General features: G+C 40.0%; 1 protein-coding gene across 2 annotated transcripts in view; it reads left to right on the top strand.

The window, feature by feature from the left end:
• The window catches only part of bcl3 (BCL3 transcription coactivator), a 29,131-nt gene extending 7,859 nt beyond the window's left edge, over nt 1–21,272 (top strand). The window contains exons 3-9 of one of the 2 annotated variants that reach the window (XM_061777130.1): nt 5,069–5,177; nt 11,151–11,352; nt 11,977–12,065; nt 12,198–12,275; nt 12,743–12,910; nt 16,777–16,879; nt 18,239–18,508. In XM_061777130.1, the coding sequence (XP_061633114.1) occupies nt 5,069–5,177; nt 11,151–11,352; nt 11,977–12,065; nt 12,198–12,275; nt 12,743–12,910; nt 16,777–16,879; nt 18,239–18,357 (868 nt within the window). In that variant the 3' untranslated portion in view covers nt 18,358–18,508. Of the gene's footprint in view, nt 1–5,068; nt 5,178–11,150; nt 11,353–11,976; nt 12,066–12,197; nt 12,276–12,742; nt 12,911–16,776; nt 16,880–18,238 lie in introns of both variants that reach the window. The other variant, XM_061777129.1, reaches the window with a different exon arrangement.
• Nucleotides 21,273–21,640: the final 368 nt, after the last annotated feature.

Here is a 21,640-nt window from a genome sequence, read left to right as displayed (position 1 = left end):
TTGGACAAGCCAGTTAAATACTGGGAGAATATAGTCTGGTCGGATGAGAGCAAAATTGAACTCTTTGGAGGCCATATTACACACCACGTTTGGAGGAGAAATGTAACTGCACATCGCCCTAAAAACACTATACCAACAATGAAGTTCGGAGATGGGAACATGATGGTGTGGGGCTGCTTTTCAGCAAATGGTACTGGTAAACTTCACATTATTGATGGAAGGATGAATGGGCAAATGTACCAAGACATTCTTGACAAAAATCTGCTGCCATCTACGAGGATGATGACAATTAAACGAGGGTGGACATTTCAGCAGGATAATGAGCCAAAACATACTGCCAAGGAAACTCTCAATTGATTTCAAAGAAAACAAACTCAAACTGCTAGAATGGCCCAGCCAATCACCTGACTTGAACCCAGTCAAAAATCTATGGAAAGAACTGAAACTCAAGGTCCATAAAAGAAGCCCACGGAACCTTCAAGATTTGAAGACTGCTTGTGTGGAGGAATGGGGCAAAATCACACCCTAGCAATGCATGCGACTAGTTTCTCCATACAGGAGGCGTCTTTGCAAACAAAGGCTTTTGTACAAAGTATTAAATAAATACCATTTGGCGTGTTCAATACTTTTTCCCTGTGTCATTTCACATTATTACACACACCTTAATTTCTGAGCTCATTTGTTCTACTTTCTTTGTATGTATGGATTACTTGGGTTGCTTCCAACATATGGTAAAAGTTTTATGTCAATAGCACCTTTGGAAAGATATTTAATGAGAAAAATGGTGACGTGTTAAATACTTCAGCCACTGTATTTTACACACGTTACATGCACATTTGAAATTTAAGTAATTGGTTAGTTAATTATAATTACCTAAATTGATTATAACTAGGGTTACTGATGGTGTAGTGGTACACTCGCCTGACTTTGGTGTGGGCAGCGTGGGTTCAGTTCCCACTCAGTGATGGGGTGAATGTGACTGCAAATGGTTGTCCTTGTCTATATGTGCCCTGCGACTGACTGGCGACCAGTTCAGGGTGTAGTCCGCCTTTTTCCCAAAGCCAGCTGGGATGGGCTCCAGCGTCCCGTGACCCTGACCAGGATAAGCGGTGTTGAGAATGGATGGGTGGGTGGATGAATTATAAGTAATAAAATAAAAAATTTGATTATGTTCTTTTTTAGTATTAAAATAAAAATATTTCACATATTTAACAGATACATTTTGACATTTTCTAAAGAAATATTTCAGTAAATAATTGGTTCATTAATTATAATTACATTTATTTTCAATAATAAAATAGGATCCATTATTATTTCCTTATTAATAAATTATTTAGCACATTTTAATGACACATTTTAAAAAAGTAGTTAATTTCTTAATTTCAAATTTTAGTTAAATTCCTTAATTTCTTTCTGAGCTGCTTATCCTCACAAGGGTCGCGGGAGTGCTGGAGCCTATCCCAGCTATCATCGGGATTGAACCCCGGTCCTCAGAACTGTGAGGCAGACGTTCTAACCAGTCGTACACCCTGCCGCCCTGATTCCTTAATTATAATTTATTATTTTAATCGTACATAAAGAAATAATCTTGCAGAAATTATGCTCACTGATCTGAAGTCTTTTGAGATACTATGACTTTAAATTCAAACTCATACTTGATACATTGATGTATTTTGTGTCGCGGCAGTGCATCTGCTGCAACTTATCTGCATGTGGCCGTGTTGTCTGCCCCACTTCCAGGAACTCGATGCAGTTTCACCTTATGAGAAAAGGAGACAAATTGGTGGAGGTAGTGAGGAGAATAGGCGTGATTTTGAGGCTGCACACAGACGGTTGATACCTGCATTAGGTACACCTCCAGAATCTACAAAGATAATGCTGATATAACGATAATGACATTAAAATGATATACAGTTGCAAGAGAAAAGTATGTGAACCCTATGGAATTAACTGCATACTACATAAATTGATCCTGAAATTTGATCTGACCAACAATAGACAAACACGGTCTACTTGAACTAATACTTCACTTATAGTCAGAGACGGCAGAACAACCTGGGGAGTTGGGGGGCACAGGGCGCAGGGGGTACATTCAACAAAGAGGGCCATCATGTTCAACAATTAAATACACAACACTTTGATGGGTTGATACATGTAATTATGCTACTGATAAGCAACATATGCTCAGATAGGCACCGCCCAGCACAATATATAAGGGGTGTGAAATCTTAAAAACATATGTGATAAAAAGAGCACCTGGGCACATCAAATGCAGGCCAAAAGATGTGTGTGTGTGGGGAGGAGGGGCGCATGGCACCTGTGCCCCCCTGGTTCCGTTGGCTCTGCATACAGTTATATATTTGTATGTTTTAATTGAACAAACATAAATATTCACAGTGCCCTATGGGAAAAGTATCTCAATCCCTCGGCTCCTCAGCCAATTTAGATGGATGTTCAATGTGAGGAGAATTGTGGTTGTTGGTTATATGCTAAAAATGGTAAATGGAGTGCACTTATACAGCACTTTTGCAACACTGAAGCACTCACATTCACACGCACATTCACTCACCAATGACCGGCTGCTGGCATAAAAGGCGCTGACAGGCCCACTGGGAGCAATTTAGGTTTCAGTGTCTTGCCCAAGGACACTTCAATAGCGGACAGTCAGCGTCAGGATGCGAGCCGCGCTACCAACTGAGCCGCTGTTTCAAGCCTTATAAAAAAAAAAATAATAATAAAATAAACCACTAGCCAGTTTTGAGTTTACTATTCTCAAGAACCATTGCCTAATGTGAACCATGCCTTGCACAAAAGAGATGATTTACTGCCGATAGATTTAACAATTGTTCATTTGAATGAAGTTGGAAAGGGTCACAAAAGTATCTCTAAGAGCCTTGATATCCATCAGTCTATGGTAAGACAGATTGTCTATACATAAATGGCTAAAATTCAGCAGTGCTATTCCTCTCCCGAGGAGTTGCCATACAGTTTTGTAAAGAGGAATGGTCCAAAATATTTTGCAAGACTGATCTGCAACTACAGGTTTGCTTGATGCGGTTGGTTATTTCTGCCAAAGGCTCAGCCAGTTATTAAATCCAAAAGTTCCCATACATTTTCCACCCTGCACTCTGAATGTTGACCTGTTGTGTTCAATAAAAACATGGAAACATATTCTGGTTAGTGTGCTATTAGTATTTTTTTTTTGCCTTAGATGAACATCAGATCACATTTTCTGAACAATTTATGCAGAAATCAAGGTAATTACAAATGGGTTGCGTACAATATATTGCAACTTTATGTTTGCAAAAGGCTGCATTCATCCAATGCAATAGAGTCTCTATCGGCAGTGAGATTGCAGTGTTAGCATCTTGTGTTTGGCCCAAATGTAAAAATACGTCTGTTATTCACGATCCTTGGGGTATTCTGACAACAGTATGTCACAAACGTGTTACCAAGACACCTGGGAAGTGTTTTAAATCGTGGTGAAATAAATGCCTAATACTGTAAGGCAAGTTACAGCTGATGGCAAGCAGAGGCATTTGTTGACACACGTCGTCAGCTGTAATGAGCTCACTTACAGGAATGAGTAGCAGCTGCACACTTTCGCATACATGTTCTGCTTTTTTTTCACTTCACAGCTTCACGACGCTTCCTATCTGTTACCGCATTTTCTTTCTATCTCTCAACAAAGGCGCTCTCATCAACATTTAACAATGCCCTGGCACGTCCTGTGCAAAGGGTGCTTGGAACATCTTCTCGAGAAACGGTGACGGTTTCCTGTTGCACAATGTCTGGCAAGAAAAGCCCCTTCTCATGCTAAAATCGTTGGATTTCATGCCGCGTGGCCCCAAGCAGAATGCAGCCATCATTCGCGGCGGCAGGAAGTGATGTAAACCCTGCAGCGTGACTCTTACTGGAAGCTAATGGCGCATGAAAATAAAAAAGCAAGATTATGGGAGTGCGGTTCTCAACGGGTGTGCGCCTTCGTCGGTTTTCCTCTAAAATCAAAGCTAAAAAAAACACACCGCAAACGACTGCTATTATATTAGCATCGGAAATCTGTTTAAAGTCATCACTATGTGAAGTGAAATTGTGTAAGTAATACTGACTGGCCATTTAAGTTCCTCTCAGTGTTGTGTTTTGGTTCAGCGATATGGCCTTAAAAAAAAAAAAAATTCTATTTCCAAATTTAAAATAATCAAAACAAGTCTTGCTCATTGTTTTTTTCCCTCCGCCGATTTGTTTAATTTCTCCTGATACCAAACAAGTTTTGAAACTGTTTTCTTTTCAATAATTAACTTGTGTCAACGTCCACACAAATAATAGAAATACATCTTTTACTTTACAGATAATGTGAAAATCCATTCATCCATTTTCTATACTGTTTATCCTCACTAGGGTCGCAGGTATGCTGGAGCCTATCCCAGCTAGGCGGGCTACACCCTGAACTGGTCGCCAGCCAATTGCAGGGCACAAAAAACAAACAACCATTCACACTCACATTCATACCTACGGGCAATTTAGAGTCGTCAATTAACCTACCATGCATGTGTTTTGGGATGTGGGAGGAAACCGGAGTAAACCCACGCAGGCACGGGGAGAACATGCAAACTCCACACAGGCGGGGATGGGGATTGAACCCCGGTCCTCAGAACTGTGAGGCGGATGTGCGAACCAGTCGTTCACCGTGCCGCCTAATGTGAAAATAGGCAATAGAAAATTTCCACTTTTGTCAAATCTTGTAAACAGGATCCTTAATAATTTAACCTTTTTAATATTGAGCAATTTAAGATAATAAAATGAGTCATCAGATTTTACTTTTTGCATTGCTTGCTGTTCTCTCATAAGGAGCTGAACGGCAATCAAAACAGGTGTTGGAGCCATGAAAATTTCCAAGGATTTCCACTTGTATGCCTTTTTGTGACTCTTCCAGTCTCTCTGTTGCAAACTGCTGATGACACTCACTTTAGGTTCATCTTAAAATTTCACCTGAAAGCCAAATATTCCGTTTTCAGTAGCGTGTAAATACAGTACATATGGATACCCAATTGTGCTCTTTTTTTTACAGAGCTCTACATATAGCAGTGGTGCAAGGGGAGCTGGCCATCGTACGCCAAATCATCCATCAGCTGAGGTTCGCAGACAGAAGCCTCGACCTCTACAACAACCTCCGACAGGTGAAACCACCAACGCATTACACCATTCCTATTGCTGCCCATTATGCACACATTGTCATTAACATCGTTCGTCATTGACTGTGGATTTTAAAGACTCTTCGAGATTATCAAAGCATCCATCAGAACAACATGATGCAACTTGTGTCCGTTTAGCAGGTAAACCACATTCCCCTGCCTCGCCCTGCTAATGAGGCAGACATGGAAAAGAATGAAAGAGGAAGTGGTGCTGTTTCCTGCTCGCCTTGTGTTTTTGATCGCACATACTCTCGTGGCTCGTGATTATTCAGTGGAATTCACCTTTTTTTATTTCGAACCACCCGTACTCGCCACAAGCCAAATTACAAGCACGGCGTGCAAAATCGTGCGCGTATTCCTGTATTTTATTTTATTTCATCGATGCTCACCTCTTGCCCAGCCTCCATCGCAGAAGGGATTTTATTTAGGGATTTACCATCTTGCGAAAGACATAGAAGTGTGGCTCCCAACTCCTGCATTAGTAAAATCAAGGTGCAAATAACCAAAAAACTATCCAAATATGTGCATTTTCTAATAACAATGCACTTTTAATTCAAAATCTTATCAAATAAACAGCGTTTTCAAGCAATGTCCCCAAAATATTGACTTTTCTACCAAAAGTAGGGCACCTTTTTTTGTTTGTTATACGAATCCTATAAAATAAAGCTCTTGCTAATGAACCAAAAACTTAAAAATATGTATATTTTCTACTAGTAGCGGTGCACTTTTGCACCAAATCTTACAAAATAAATGAAGCATTTAACACATGAAATATGACAGTTTTCTATTAAATCAAGCTTTTTCAAGTAACTTACCCAAAAATGTCTTTTTTCTACTAGCCATATTGCACTTTTCGTACAAATTCTAAAACGAAGCAAGCGACCCTGAAAATATGTCAGTTTTCTGCTCATTACAAGTGCACATTTTTATGAAGTCCCAGACAAAACATGCGGAGGAAAAACATGTAAATATGTCACAATATAGTAGGATATACTGTAACATGCCCACAAAATGGTAATTTGTGGACAGGAAAAAGGTATACTGTGTGCAAAAAATATAACTTAATCATATTAATATAATTCCTGGACAGGACCTTCTCTAGAAGCTAAAGGACATAACAGTTTACAACAAACAAACGTGCTTCATTTGCTTACCTACTGTATATGTCCAACATGTTCTTTTATTTTACACACCTTCTACATACATTGTGGCCATAAATTTTAATTTTGTGTACATGTTATTATCTATATTGTGGTCACAATGTTTACATTTTTTCCATGTCCTGTCTGGGGCTCTGTACACTTTAATTACAAAATCCTACAGTTTTTTGAAAGTACTGCCCCCCCAAAATACTATAGTGCAAAAGCCTACTACTGTTAAATAAAGTTTTTCAGTCCATGTTGTTAGTTTCATGATTGGTGGCGAATATGGCAAGCCGTTTGAGCATTTATTCCATATCCTTGATATCCAGTTTTAGGTCCATGTACTACTAGTACTCTTTGTCCTTATTAGTGAGAGACAATTCAGTGCACTAGTGTGCTAAATTGTCGTCCTTGTGAGGCCAAAGAACGTACAAGTACATGGACCTTGTCTAGGACATCGAATAAACGGCTTACGCGAGGCGTGTTTCTTTACTTGACGTTTATTCCAGACAGTGCATGACATGCTGCACATGACATATGTACAAGTTTGTTCTAGTTGTTATTAAGAAAAACTAATTAGTGTCAAGGGTTCTTAAAGTCACCTGAGGCATGCAGACGTTCATGCTCGGGGGGATTCACCGCACCGAGGTGTCCCAATTACCAGAAATAACACCGGCTCTATCTTTTTCTCATCTCATCTCATGTTTTGTGATATCCTGTCTGTCTGCACTTAAACGATTTTTTTTTACCTCACACCCTCCCTCTGCAAAAAAAAAAAAAAGTCTTGCATGTTTACTTTCCTGCCAACTTCCCCCCATTCATGCCTAGTCACAATGTGTGTTTTATTACAGAACAGCTAGAAGAACAAGATAATATTTCCATTACTACTGCCCCTTACTGTGTTTCTGTGGTTGGAGTGCATGGAGAATTTTGACAGTGTCACTATCAGTCCCCTTCATGAACAACACTGCAAGTGCTCGATTGCCCCTGAATGACGACAATATGACTTTTGATACTCGCACGCATGAACACGCACACACACAATGTGTAATTAAATCCTTCAGGATTGATCAGCATGCACCTAAGAATGCAATTACTACAATATTAGGGACACCTGCAATTTAGTAGGCGTCTATCGTGAGTAAACCCATTAAAAAGTGTCAAGAACCCATGCCCCAAAAGACATAGGAAGTCTGCCATTTTGGTTTGAAGCTCTCACGTTACTTCACTAGAGATTTTGTCCAATGTCTACCAAATTTAAATATCACTTAGATCAAATTTGGTAGGCATGTCTATCATGAGTATCCCCACAAAAAGTCTCAAAACCACATATCCCAAAAGACGCAACTCCCCCTCCCCTTTGCGCGCCACCGTATCTAGGTGAAACGTGATATAGCAGGTGAACACTGTACACAAAAAACAACAAAAACAAATAAACAACAACAAATGGACACTTGCTTCATTTTTTACATGGTGCGCACATACATGCTCACACCAAGCATCTGTGTGTTTGTGTGTACTTTGATATACTCATTCCGAGAAGTCACGTGACCCCCCTTATCCAACCCCTCCTCATCTTGCGCGAGGTTGTTTCGTAACATACCTGAGGTTCACAGGGTGGTTCACGGGGACTTTCCCTTCTTGCATCTCTCTCTTTCTCTCTCTCTCTCTTTCTCTCTCTCTCTTTCGTTCTCTCATAGTGCCTCTCTACCACTTTTATCTACCACTGTTGTCATGAACCGACTTGACACAATCAGCCCCCCCCCCCCCCCCCCCCCCAAAAAAAAACTTTATTTGTGTGCAAGCAGGAAAGCAAGGGCTCTTTGCAGTTGTCTGTTTGGCGCGGCATCAAGGCCTTGGGCCGCTTTTCACGGTCCACTCATCTCCGAGGAATGCCAGAGTACGTAGGGAAAGATGAGGGATTTTCCCTTGCTATCCTGCCTTCCTGCTCTTCCTTGTTTGTGCTGTTGATACACATACACACGCACAAACACGCGCGCTTCCTCTTAGCGATGCTCCGGTTTTGTTTTAGTCATGCTCGAGGCTTTTTACAGGAAGGTCTTATTTAAAAGCCTAAATATGGAGAAGGGATGGGTCAGTTCCTGTTTGATAAGGTCAGGATGTCAGTTTTTGACATATACTATGAAATGTGTGTGTGTGTGTGTGTGTGTGTGTGCGTATGTGAGTATGTGTGTGTGTGTGTGCGTGCGTGGGTGCGTGAGTGAGTCACAGGATTCAGGGAAACTGATGGACAATGGGGCAATTAGATGGAGTCCATAAAGGCTGTCTTTTAAATTGATTGTTTTACTGAAAGGCTGTATCGTGAAAACAGATGTCAGTCATCTTTAACTTTGAGCATGATGGGTAATTTATTATTATTATTTTTTTAAAGGCATCATTGAGTACGGTGAGCTATAGTAGTTAGCACGTCCCCTCACAGATCAGAGTTTCTGGGTTCAAATCTGGGTTTCAACTATTATACTACCGAAACATTCTCACACTTCCTCCTGAAACACTCACAAATACCGCTAAAACTCTCACACACACTGCTGAAACATTCTCATACACTGCTGAATGTCTCTCCCATTCACGACAGAAATGCTACCACACGGATTACTGATATGCTCTCACACTCACTACGGAAATACTCTTACATTCACCTCTGAAACACTCTCACACATACTACTAAAACAGTCATCTATTTACTGAGGCTATTTCCCACACTACTGAAACACTCAAAAAGGCTACTGAAAGGCTCTCACACGCCAAAGATAAACATTCTCATACACACTATTGAAACATTTTCAAACAGACTACTGAAATGCTTTCTCACGCACTACTGAAAGTACTGAAACACTTCACACACTGCTGAAATGCTCTCAAACTGCAAAAACGCTTTCGCACACATTACTGAAATGGTCTTACACGCACTACTAAAATGTTCTGACACACACTATTCAAAAACTTTCACGTACACTACTCAAACGCTCTCTCACACGAAAGTGAAACACTCTCACACACACTACTGAAATGCTCCCTCACAGTGAAAAGAAACGCTCGCACACTAACTGTTGAAATGCTCGGATACGTACTACTGAAACACACATGATTGCGCACACACTACTGAAACGTCTAACATAATATATTATATGAGAACATTTCAGTATATCATACAATCCATCCATCAATCCATTTTCTGTACCGCTTTATCCTCACAAGGGTCACGGCCATGCTGGAGCCTATCCCAGCTATCTTCGGGCGAGAGGCGGGGTACACCCTGAACTGGTCGCCAGCCGATTGTAGGGCACATATATACAAACAATTTAGAGTCTTCAATCAACCTACTATGCATGTTTTTGGGATGTGGGAAACTGAAACCCGGAGAAAAGCCACACAGGCACGGGGAGAACATGCAAACTCCACACAGGCGGAACAAGGATTTGAACCCCGGTCCTCAGAACTGTGAGGCAGATGTGCTAACCAGTCGTCCACCATGCCGCCTATATCATATCATATGAGAGCAAAATGTCCTTACTATAGTACTATGGTTTAAAACTCCACACACACCTCAAATAAGTCAGTCAAAAAGCAAAAATGCAACTGTGTTTTTTCAGTTGCTATTTATCTTCCAATCTGTCCAAATATGTGCCGAGAGTTCACTTCCCTTTACGCTGTATGATCACTTTATTTAAACACCAGTGTCCTTGCCTGGCAATGTTGACATGTTTGTCAGCAGGATGACACACGCTGACCTCATGCTCGGGAATATCCTGCATTGCTCAAGGGGTCAACAGTGGATTCATCTAGTGTCGTGTTTGTCTATGCCAGCGATTCTCAACCACTGTACTGTGAGAGATCATTATCATCATCATAATAATTTATGCCAGTGACTTATAGTGAGGCACGGTGGACGACTGGTTAGAGCGTCTGCCTCACAGTTCTGAGGACCGGGATTCAATCCCCGGCCCCGCCTGTGTGGAGTTTGCATGTTCTCCCTGTGCCTCCGTGGGTTTTCTCCGGGCACTCCGGTTTCCTCCCACATCCCAAAAAACATGCATGGTAAGTTAATTGACAACTCTAAATTGCCCGTAGGTGTGACTGTGAGTGCGAATGGTTGTTTGTTTGTATGTGCCCTGCGATTGGCTGGCGACCAGTTCAGGGTGTACTGAGATGATAGCTGGGATGGGCTCCAGCTCGCCCGCGACCCTAGTGAGGAGAAGCGGCTCAGAAAATGGATGGATGGATGGACTTATAGTGACAGGCAGAACAATTAAATGCTCTTCTACTAGATGACAGAAGGTATATAATTAAGTTACATTTTGTGAGTAAATTAAGTCATGATCGTCATTGGTTCAGTGTACAGTTAAACTCCACCATTCGCAAATTCACTCATTCACTGATTTTTTTCGAGAGCTTATCTTCCGTTGTTCGATATACTGTATACTGTTTTTGTGCTCAAGTCAACTACTTTTCCTAATGTAAAATATTTGCCTCAGCACAATAAAGGTTTGGAAACACTGGTCTATGCCAACAGGTTTTACTTGCTCCAGTCTCGTTTTGGCCTTCATGTATAGCCAATTAGCAGTTGTATATCTGTGTAAAAATTATGACTCACTGTTTTGGTTTGTATTTTGGTTAGTTAGTCGTAGCAGTTCGCATATTAAGGCGTAACAATCAGGCGTTGGCTCTACTTTATTGTGTCTGTTACCATTTCATGTGCAGTACTTACCAAACATGTTATGACTACATTTAATTGTCATGTTAAATTGACCTTTTAATTCACCTTTAATCATTTTTATTACCACCTCTCTGACAGACTCCCCTTCACCTGGCAGTGATCACCCAGCAAGTAAACATGGTGGAGGCCCTGCTGAGGGCTGGGTCGGACCCTTCCGCTTTGGACCGCAACGGCCAGACGACTCTGCACCTCTGCTGCGAGTACGACCATCCAGAGTGTCTGTCCGTGGTTCTCTCATTGCCCTCGTCTGCCGCCTGCCTGGAAATGAAAAACTTTCAGGGTAAGGCTGCACTATTAAGATCCACAAAGAAACGTTAAGAAGTAGAGTATAGCATTGCCCTCATTTAAGTCGCAGGTGATAATTTTAAGAAACTAAATACCATACAGATCCTTTCTTCAACTATTGTCTGAAAAACTCACCTATTCTCAGAAAGGTGTATTTTTGGGCTCTTTCTGTAATCTGTACTTCCTTAAAATGCCGCAGGATGATGCCATATCCCTGGCTAATATGAAAGCAATATTTAGTGTCACGAAAGTATGTTGAAATTATATATCTCGGCTGTACTAATATCTTAATATGTCAGGGAGCAGCAAAGTTGAGCCTGGATTGGTAAGAGAAATTACAGTCTTTACTGCATCTTTTCAAAAGAAAATAATCAGTCAGACATTTGTTTTTAACGGTAATGTAAAATGAGTTTGAAATAAGGATAACGTGTTTATAGAGGATCGGTTGTGTTATATTTATGATATACACTATTAATATAGGCAATCGTAAAAATAATTTAGGCGGTTGTCCATTAGTCTCGGTTTTTCTCTGTTTACGTCAGGGGGTTTACCATACAATTTTGGTCCATCTCTCATCACCTTTTTACACTGCATGTCCACCTTTTAACTCCCACACCAGGTTTGAGTCCCCTCCATCTGGCTGTGCTACGTGGTCACAGAGACTTGGCCACCATGCTGCTGGGAGCGGGAGCTGACATCAACACCATGGTCAGCATGGTTGCATTTATTGACTCATCACACAGTTTACATTCACCCCCGCCTGCGTCAGATGGGTGACTTTTCCCATGATATGTTATGTTCTTTCTCCACACTGCCACCACCCCACACCCACTTAATTAGGACATCAAGAGTGGTCAGAGTCCCCTCATTCTTGCGGTGGAGAGCAACAATGCAGAGATGGTCCGCTTCCTCATTGAGGTAAAGATATTGCCTGGGAAGGCTTGTGACTCAGTTCCAGATGAAAAACTGATCTCAACAATATATGGTAATACTATGAATTTAAAATAGTATAGCAATATATTTGACGGCGTGGCCCCAATACAAGTGTAATACAATGGCCCCCGCTATGTTGCGTTTTTAAGTGAATAACTTTTTTTAATGGGTTTTTACAGTACACTTACTGTACTGGAAAAACAGTGAAACACACTGAGCACACACACACATCAGTGTCTGCGTGAGTGTGCAAATTGTCTTTGTCTTCTAATGTTTTCTTGGCATTCAAATGGCTGGAAAGTGCATCTGCAACTGTCTATCCTTTCCCACATGTAAGGGCATTCTGGTAACTCTAAAGACCCATAAAAGCGATAGCTTTAAAAAAAAAAAAAGACCTGCTATAAGAGGGACCCACTGTAGATGTTACTTGTTCTTGTGTTCCCTTGACACAGGGTGGCTCCGACGTGAACATGCCGTCGTACAGCGGCAACACGGCCCTGCACAGCGCCTGCGCCCGGGGCCAGGCGGACGTGGTGCGAGCGCTGCTGAAGAGTGGTGCCGACGGTAGCCTCAAGAACTACCACAACGACACACCCCTCATGCTGGCCAAGAACAAGAAGGTAACCGTTAACAATGAGGCCTTGGCAGAAGTTGGGACACTCCCGGGACACTCAGGGTTACAGACATTTTCAGTGGTGGGAACTGGGATGTAAGGAAGTAGAAATATTTTGTTACTTTGCTTAAGTACAGTAGGTACAGTACTGTGAAAAAGTATTTGCCCCCTTCTCAAATTCTTATTTTTTTGCATAGTTTCCCCACCTTAATGTTGAAGAACAGGTCATCAAACAAATGTAAATATAAGACAAAGATAACCCAAGTAAACATAAAATACAGTTTTTAAATGTGATTGTATTTATTAAGGGGGAAACAAAACTATTCAAAATTACCTGGCCCTTGTGTGAAAAAGTAATTGCCTCCCTTGTTAAATCATGAAATAACTGGCTAATCACGTTTTGGGAGGCTGAGTTCCTTTTCAAGCCCGATTAGCTCCAGACCTGTTCAATCAAGAAATCACTGAAAAAGAATCTGTCCCGACAAAATTCGACAAAAGATCTAAAAAAAGCTGCAAGAAAATGACACGATCCAAAGAAATTCCAGAACAGTCGAGAAATAAAGCAATTGACATCTATCAGTCTGGAAAGGGTTACAAAGCCATTTCTAAAGCTTTAGGACTCCAGTAAATGACCGCAGAGCAATTATTCACAAATTGAGAAAACATGGAAGTTTTGACCCTTCCCAGGAGTGGGTGGCCTACAAAAATTACCCCAATAGCACAGCCACGACTCCTCCAGGAGGTCACAAAGGATAACATCTGAAGAACTGCAGGCCTCCCTTGCCTCAGTCAAGGTCAGTGTTCATGACTCAACAATGCGGAAGAGAATGGGTAAAAATGGCATCCATGGCAGAGTTACAAGGCGAAAATCAAAAAGAACATAAACGCTTGTCTTACTTTTGAAAAAAAACAAAACAAAAAACAAAAAAACATCTGAATGATTCCCAATATACTTGGGATAATATTCTATGAATTGATGAGATGAGAGTTAAAGATTTGGAAGGTGCACGCCCGTGACCCTAGTGAGGATAAGCGGAACGGAAGATGAATGAATGAATGTGTCGAGTGACATCTGACGTAATGTAACAGCATTTCAGAAAAAGATCAAACTAACAGTCAAACATGGTGGTGGTAGTGTGATGGTCTTGGGTTTCTTTGATCAGGACCTGGACGACTGTGACTAACGGAACCATGAATTCTGCTCTTTAACAGAAAATCCTGCAGGAGAATGTTCAGCCATCAATTAGTGATGTCAGGCTGAAGCGCACTTGGGTTCCGCACCAGGACAATGATACAAAACACACTCGCAACTCAACTTCTGAATGGCTTTTAAAAATAAAATAAAATAAATGAAGGTTTTGGAGTGTCCAAGGCAAAGTCTGGACTTGAATCAGATTGAAATGCTGTGGCGTGACTTTAAAAAGGCCGATCATGCTCGAAAACCCTTCAGTGTTGCTGAATTTAACAAAATTCTACAAGGAAGACTGGGCCAAAAATATCTCCACAGAGATGTGAATGACTCATTGCCAGTTGTAGAAAATGCTTGATTTCAGCAGTTGCCGCTGATGGTGGCCCAACCAGTTAAATGGTGTAGGGTACATTTGCACAAAGGGCCAGGTAGCTTTGAATTTTAATTTTTTATTTTTCTTAATAAATAACAATCACCATTCAAAAACATCATTTTATGTTTATTTGGGTTATCTTTGTCTTATATTTACATTTGTTTGATAATCTTAAACATTGAAATGGGGAAACTATCCAAAAAATAAGGATTTAAGATGGGGGCAAATACTACAGTATCTGTACTTCACTTGAGAATTAATTTTTCTGACGACTTTTTACTTTTACTCCCTCCTTTTGAAAACAGATATCTATATTTTCTACCCCTTACTTTGTCAAAATAGCCTTGTTACTTCATAAGTCGTAACCAGAGAGAGGTAAAGTTTACCGTGGTTGAGATGCTGATTAATTGACTCGTAAGGCCGCAAAACCAGCAGCGACATGGAGGATTGTGAACCTGAGAGCGTTAACAGATTCAGAGAAGCAAGATATTCCCCATACATGGCTTTATTTCAGACAATTGTTTGATATTTGCGGCTCCAAGAATGATTTGTAAGTCTTGTGCCAGCCTAAAAACCACCAGCTTCTGGTGTTCATAAATTCTCAGTCTAGTTTGAAAAACCACATTCAAGTCAGGTTTATTTTTTCAAGTCGTTATTATTAACTCTCCAGCCATCCATTTTCCAAACCGCTTATCCTCACTCGGGTCGCGGGCATACTGGACCCTATCCCAGCTATCTTCGGATGAGAGGCGAGGTACACCCTGAACTAGTCGCCAGCCAATTGCAGGACACATATAAACAAACAACCATTTGCACTCACATTCACACCTACGGGCAATTTAGAGTCTTCAGTTAACCTACCCTGTATGTTTTTGGGATGTGGGAGGAAACCGGAGTGTCCGGAGAAAACCCACGCAGGCACGGGGAGAACATGCAAACTCCACACAGGCGAGGCCGGATTTTAACCCGGGTCATCAGAACTGTGAGGCAGATGTGCTAACCAGTCTTCCTCCGTGATGCCTTGTTATTAACTAATTTAGCATTTTTTGTTAGTCAGTTGGTTCACAAACTCAGCAAGGCTATGGGAACACATTGTTCCCATTGTTGACCATGAGTTTTCATCTTCTCAGTTTTAGCACTTTGAAGTTATAAAAGAGGGAAACCATTTTATGTGCAAAGAAGTGTTTTGTTTTTTTTAAGCTCACATATTGTATATAATTGACGGTAAATTCATTTTCAGTGTTTAACTTAAGTGCTTTGCAGAGTTCACTTTTTTACATTTACTTCGGTAAAGGCGTTAAAACAGTATCGATACTTATGCTTTTCCCAAAGTATATTTTACACGAGTATGTGTACTTATACTTAACTACAGAGTGTGAGTAATTATGCCACTTATGCTACTTCCTGCATCAGGCGAGTCATGGGAAAAGCAAACCATTGCAAAATCTACTGGATTCCATTCAAGCCATGATGTTAGAATCCAATTAGTTTATCCTCCCATCTTGTGGACAAACATGAATGGTGCATCATACTTATTACCTTTTGCTATCCATACTTGCTGTTGTACACCCTGGACTGATCGCTAGCCATTCGTAGGGTTCATACTCATATTCACACCTATGGCCTATTGAGAGTCTTGCAAAGACTTATATTGACTTACAAGTCCCCCCAACTTAGAGTTTTTTTAAATTGTTGCTTGTCGTTTTTTTGTTGTTTTTTGTTTGTTTTTTATTTAATTTGTGTTGAGTTACGAATGAGTATTAGATATGCCACCGCTCAAGTGGAAAAAAATTGAGCAATTGATTAGTTACTGTAATGCCCTCACATGTGGGCAAGGAGAGCCACAGTCGCCAATGCATTTTCAGGTATTTATTGACAAACAGCCAAACACACAAAGGAGCAAGAGGCTGCTGTAGGCCACAACTCATGCCCAGACGCTCACACTAATTGGCCAACCCTACATTACTCCCTAGGCCACGCCCCTTAAAGGCACACATCTGACTAATGAATAATACAGTATGTGCAGTCATTACACTTTATAAAATTAGTTTATTTAATTACATTTTCTTTTATTATGTTTTATACAATACAGTTCTATTTTTCTTAATTAAAAACACTTAACAAAAATGGTGATGATTTTTGTGGGGTTCTGATTGAATAATGGCATTTCAAGTCGTTTCAAAGGGGAACATTTATTTCAAATGCGAGTAAATTGACTTTTGAGCTTGGTTATGGACAGAATTCAACTCGTAACTCAATGTAACACTGTAGTCCCATTTTGAGTACTGCACACGTTTGAAATCTTTTGCAGATTGCGGATATATTACGAGGGAGAGGGTCAAAGCCCATACGAGTTCCTGATCAACACATCAGCACATCAGTGTCGCCACACAGCAGCAACTTCACGACCAACAGTAAGAGCGTCACTGTACACTAGACATTACATTAGGTACACCTGCACCATCTAATGCAAGGGTGTGCAAAGTATGTCCTGCAGTCCACATACGGCCCGGACCGTTCTTGAATCCGGCCTACAGAGCGTTTGCATTGTCAAGAGTCCTGTAAAATGTGTGGCAACACATTCACTGCCATTGACGTCTGTTGAATTCTGTTAACAAGGAGGCCTGGCAGTTTTTTCCCTCAAATCAGTTACTTAATGTGTATTTCTTTCTTTTTTTATTAATTTACCTCATTAACTAATTTAATTGATTTGCTGTAAATAATATTTTTTTTTATATAAAATAAACATTTCAATAGTATTTTTTTATTTTTTTATTTACTTACTTACTTACTTAGTTGTTTTGATTATCCATCCATCCATTTTCTGTACCGCTTATCCTCACTAGGATCGCGGGCGTGCTGGAGCCTATCTCAGCTATCTTCGGGCAAGAGGCTATTTTAACTATCCATCTATCCATCCATTTTCTGAGCCGCTTATCCTCACAAGGGTCGCGGGAGTGCTGGAGCCAATCCCAGCAATCATCGGGCAGGATGGGATGAACTGGTTGCCAGCCAATTGCAGGGCACACATAAAAAAACAACCATTCGCACTCACATTCACACTTACGGGCAATTGAGAGTTGTCAATTAACCTACCATGCATGTTTGGGGATGTGGGAGGAAACCGGAGTGCCCGGAGAAAACCCACGCAGGCACGGGGAGAACATGCAAACTCCACATAGGCGGGGTCGGGGATTGAACCCCGGACCTCAGAACTGTGAGGCAGATGCGCTAACCAGTCGTCCACCGTGCCGCCCTATTTTAACTATTTTACATAAAATGCAACAGTGTAAAAATTATTAAATTAAATAATTTCAAAAAATCTAATTTCATTAAATAATTGATCAAGTAATTATAATTACATACATTTTAAAAAATCACAATTACAAAATTGTATGTTATTTTATATTTTTAAATAACCATGAATTATTATTTTCTTGTTAAAATAAAAAAAAAATCATCAAATAAGAAATAAATACACGCAACATTGAAAAACAAATTTAAATTAAATAATTGTTTAATATTCTTTTAAATCAGATTTTAATTACAATTAAATTAATTACAAATAATAAGATATTTTCCATACATATTTGCCTTTTTCTTTTTCTTTTTCTTTTCCTTTTTTGACGTCATACTTGGATTTTCAAATGTGGCCCTTTTGCAAAAATGTTTGCCCACGTGATTTAATGACTTCCATTGCAAGAGCAGTAGCCCCCAAAATAATGTTATGCAATATTTTGCATAATTTTCATTTTTTATTTGTATTATTTTAGGTTCCCCATCTCCAATACACAGTCGTGGTTGTTCTCCCTCGACGATACCACATGGCTCCCACCACACCGCCCCCCACTCACCGAGGACTCCACCTTCACTCACTTTTCCATTTTACTAGCGCAGAGTCCTCGTGCATTGACACAGGCAACTACAGTATGCAGGACCCCAAATGCTGTGTTTTTCTTCTGCCACAGTATGCAGTCAAACTGAATGGAGTAGGCGGTTTTAAAATGTCTTCTCCCTTGGTCCTACGAGAAAAAAAAACTGAAGGGAAAATGACTAAGCTTTGATTCAGGGATCTTGCAAATAAAAAAGGGTCGCTGCCTGAATTTATAGGAGTAAAAAAGCAACTACAATGTACAGGGGGTGCAGTTTGGGACTGAGTTTAGTTCCTACAGCTGCGACGTAATGCGTTAATCTATCGCTAACCTACGCGAACGCAGTAATAAAATCAGAATTATAGGAAAAATGTGTTCTGAGCTTTTGTGACTATTTTTCAAATGTAACTAAAATTATAATCGTGAAAATTTCCAAAAGCAACTGTAATTTAATTCCACATTTTCTCCCATTAATGTAACGGATTGCAATTACATACATTTTGAAATTAAATTACGTCATTTAGTTACATGTTCCGCATACTCCCCAACTCTGCTCAAATTATGGGATGTTGGCTGGATGTTGTTGCACATCTAGCGGCGATGCACCTCTAGTTTGATCATACCCCAAATTTGGGCTAACAACACAGCGCAAAAAAACACTCGTAACTCGGAAAACTCGTTGGTTGGCACACTCACAATTCAAGGTACGACTATTCTTAGGATGTCGCACAACCGACTAGTTTTTTGCGGCGTCACGACCTTTAAATGTCATGACTACTGTACAGTAAATAGTTGCATTACAAACACTTTTAGGCCATAAATTAAACAATCAAAGACAGCGATATCTATTCTTATCCTGCTGTGCAAACAAAATGTTTTGATCGTAACCACAAAACCGTGTAGATCGGGACTGTCGAAGACCCCCTGTACTTAAAAAGTGATGGAAATTGCATTATTTGTGTATACTTTTGTTTTTTTGTTTTACATACACTCACTACTCACAAATAGTTAGGGATATTGGGCTTCTGGGTGAAATTTCAAGATGAACCTAAAATAACCCAGGTGAACCTAATTTGATGCTTCTCTAAACGTTTGAATATCAACTTTTTAATGTTTCAGTATTTTTAATTTTTTTTGCCCAACTTGCTGTTCTCTATTAAGGAGCTGAATGACAAGATTCACAACAGGAGTTTGATACATGAAAATGTTCAAGGACATCCACCTCTATGGCTTTCTGTGACTCTTCCAGTCCCACTGTATTTCTGTTACCCAGTATCCCTAACTTTTGGTCAGTAGTGTATGTTTTGTGTGTGTGTGTGTGTGTGTTGTTCTGTTTTTGTCAAAAAAGCAATGAAGATTTAAAACAAAAAAAAAAAAACTCAGATTAACAAATTTACTTGTGTGCTTTGTTTTTATTTTTTTAGCCAATATACAGTACAGTACAGCAGTGGTTCTCAAACCGGGGTCTCCCCCTGGTAGGCCGCAACCATTAAAGGTTGGAAAAGTCCCTATATACTGACTGTATAGTGACCAAATCATGATTTATTTATAATGAATTTGGCAACACTCATTGTACTTTTGTAAACTAGCTCCTCTCTGTTTGCAGTCATGTTGTTGGTGGAAAAAGTGCACATCAACAAGTGATGATGGATACATTTAATTCAATTGAATTTGATTTTGTTAAGTTTAATTCCCCCTCAAAGTCATTGTAATGTTTTGTTTCTAAATACGCTAAATGTGTTTGAAGAATAGTGCTGATAACGTGCTGAATTGTTGAGCTATAGCTTGAAAGTCTTTCACCTTTTCAACTGGATGGATTTTATGTGCGGGGCTAAAAATGAGCCCCGTGATGAAAGCAGGCTGGGGCGTATACTTTCTGGCAGAGGTGGGAGTAAGTCACATATATGCAAGTCACAAGTCTCAAGTCATAACCTTGAAGTCTCAAGCAAGTCCTAAGTCGCTGAGGGGGGGAAAAATCAAGCGAGTCAAGTTGAGTCGCCACGAAATTTCAAGCAAGGCGAGTAAAGTTATTACTTGGTTTAAGCATGTCGCAAGTCAAGTAATACAATCTTGCTGCACTTGCAACATACAGTATATTGGTGCGGTGATAAAATGTTTTTTCGCAATTTTCTTCCACCAATAAATGATAACACTAAAAAAAAAAGCATTCACACCTCATAAAAGTTAAATGAACAACAACTGAGATTATGATTGATTCACTTTATTGCACTGAATTGTTTTAAAGTAAATTGGAGACTCTAAATTGCCCGTAGGCATGACTGTGAGTGCGAATGGTTGTTTGTTTGTATGTGCCCTGCGATTGGCTGGCAACCAGTTCAGGGTGTACCCCGCCTCCTGCCCGATGACAGCTGGGATAGGCTCCAGCACGCCCGCGACCCTCGTGAGGAGAGGCGGCTCAGAAAATGGATGGATGGATGTTTTAAAGTAGTATTTCAAACTCAGTCTAACTGAACTTTATTACTGAACAAATTTTGCTGTGATGACAGCCTTGTAACTCCTGCAATTCTTAAGAGAACACAATTAAGCAAGGGTCAAGACTTTTTTCTGTTGGTCAAATATAATTAGATGTGTACTTAATGCGCTAAAGGAGAATGAAAAAGATTCATATTTAAGGGAATAATACAATGACATAAAAATGTTCCTATTCTTAAAAAAAAAAGACAAAAAAAAGTAATGTGAACAAAATCTGCATTACTCCTGCGTCCTCGATAATTAAATCACTGTCAGGTTTGTTGATTTATTTAGAAGCACTAACTCTGGACAATTGACAGTTGTCATTGGATTAAAGGTTACAGTATGTTTCATATGCTGTGGTCTCAATTTTAAAAACATAGTGCAGACAGATTTATCACAGAACACAACAGATGACATTTTGATGGTGACACTTCAATAAACACCTTCTAAAACGTTCACAATCATTTCACCTTTATTTATTTTTGTTTTGTTTTACATCTTGTGTAAATAGGGCTCTGCCAGTCACCTGAACCATAAGGAAGTGCTTTGACCTATTTTGCTGAATGAAGATGTTGGTTGCACATAAATTGTTGCCCCCCCCCTCCCAAAAAAAAATGTCTAACTGAAAAAAGAAAATATATATTTGTATTTTTTTTGTTGAAGTTGATGCAAGATAGTGCTGGGGGGGACCTCTCATACCATGTTTGGTATCAGGGGAAAAAAAACAAAAAGGAACACTTTTTTTTTTAATAATGCAATTGCAATTTCTTTTTCTCAAAGCGAAGGGGAAAATTTGTTAGAATCAAAAATGTGATATTTGTGGGGAAA

The sequence above is a fragment of the Phyllopteryx taeniolatus genome, chromosome 6 (genome assembly GCF_024500385.1).
Source record: "Phyllopteryx taeniolatus isolate TA_2022b chromosome 6, UOR_Ptae_1.2, whole genome shotgun sequence".
In the NCBI taxonomy this organism is placed as follows: domain Eukaryota; kingdom Metazoa; phylum Chordata; class Actinopteri; order Syngnathiformes; family Syngnathidae; genus Phyllopteryx; species Phyllopteryx taeniolatus.
Note: the sequence above shows the minus strand (reverse complement) of the source record. Positions and strands in the feature narration are given on the sequence as shown.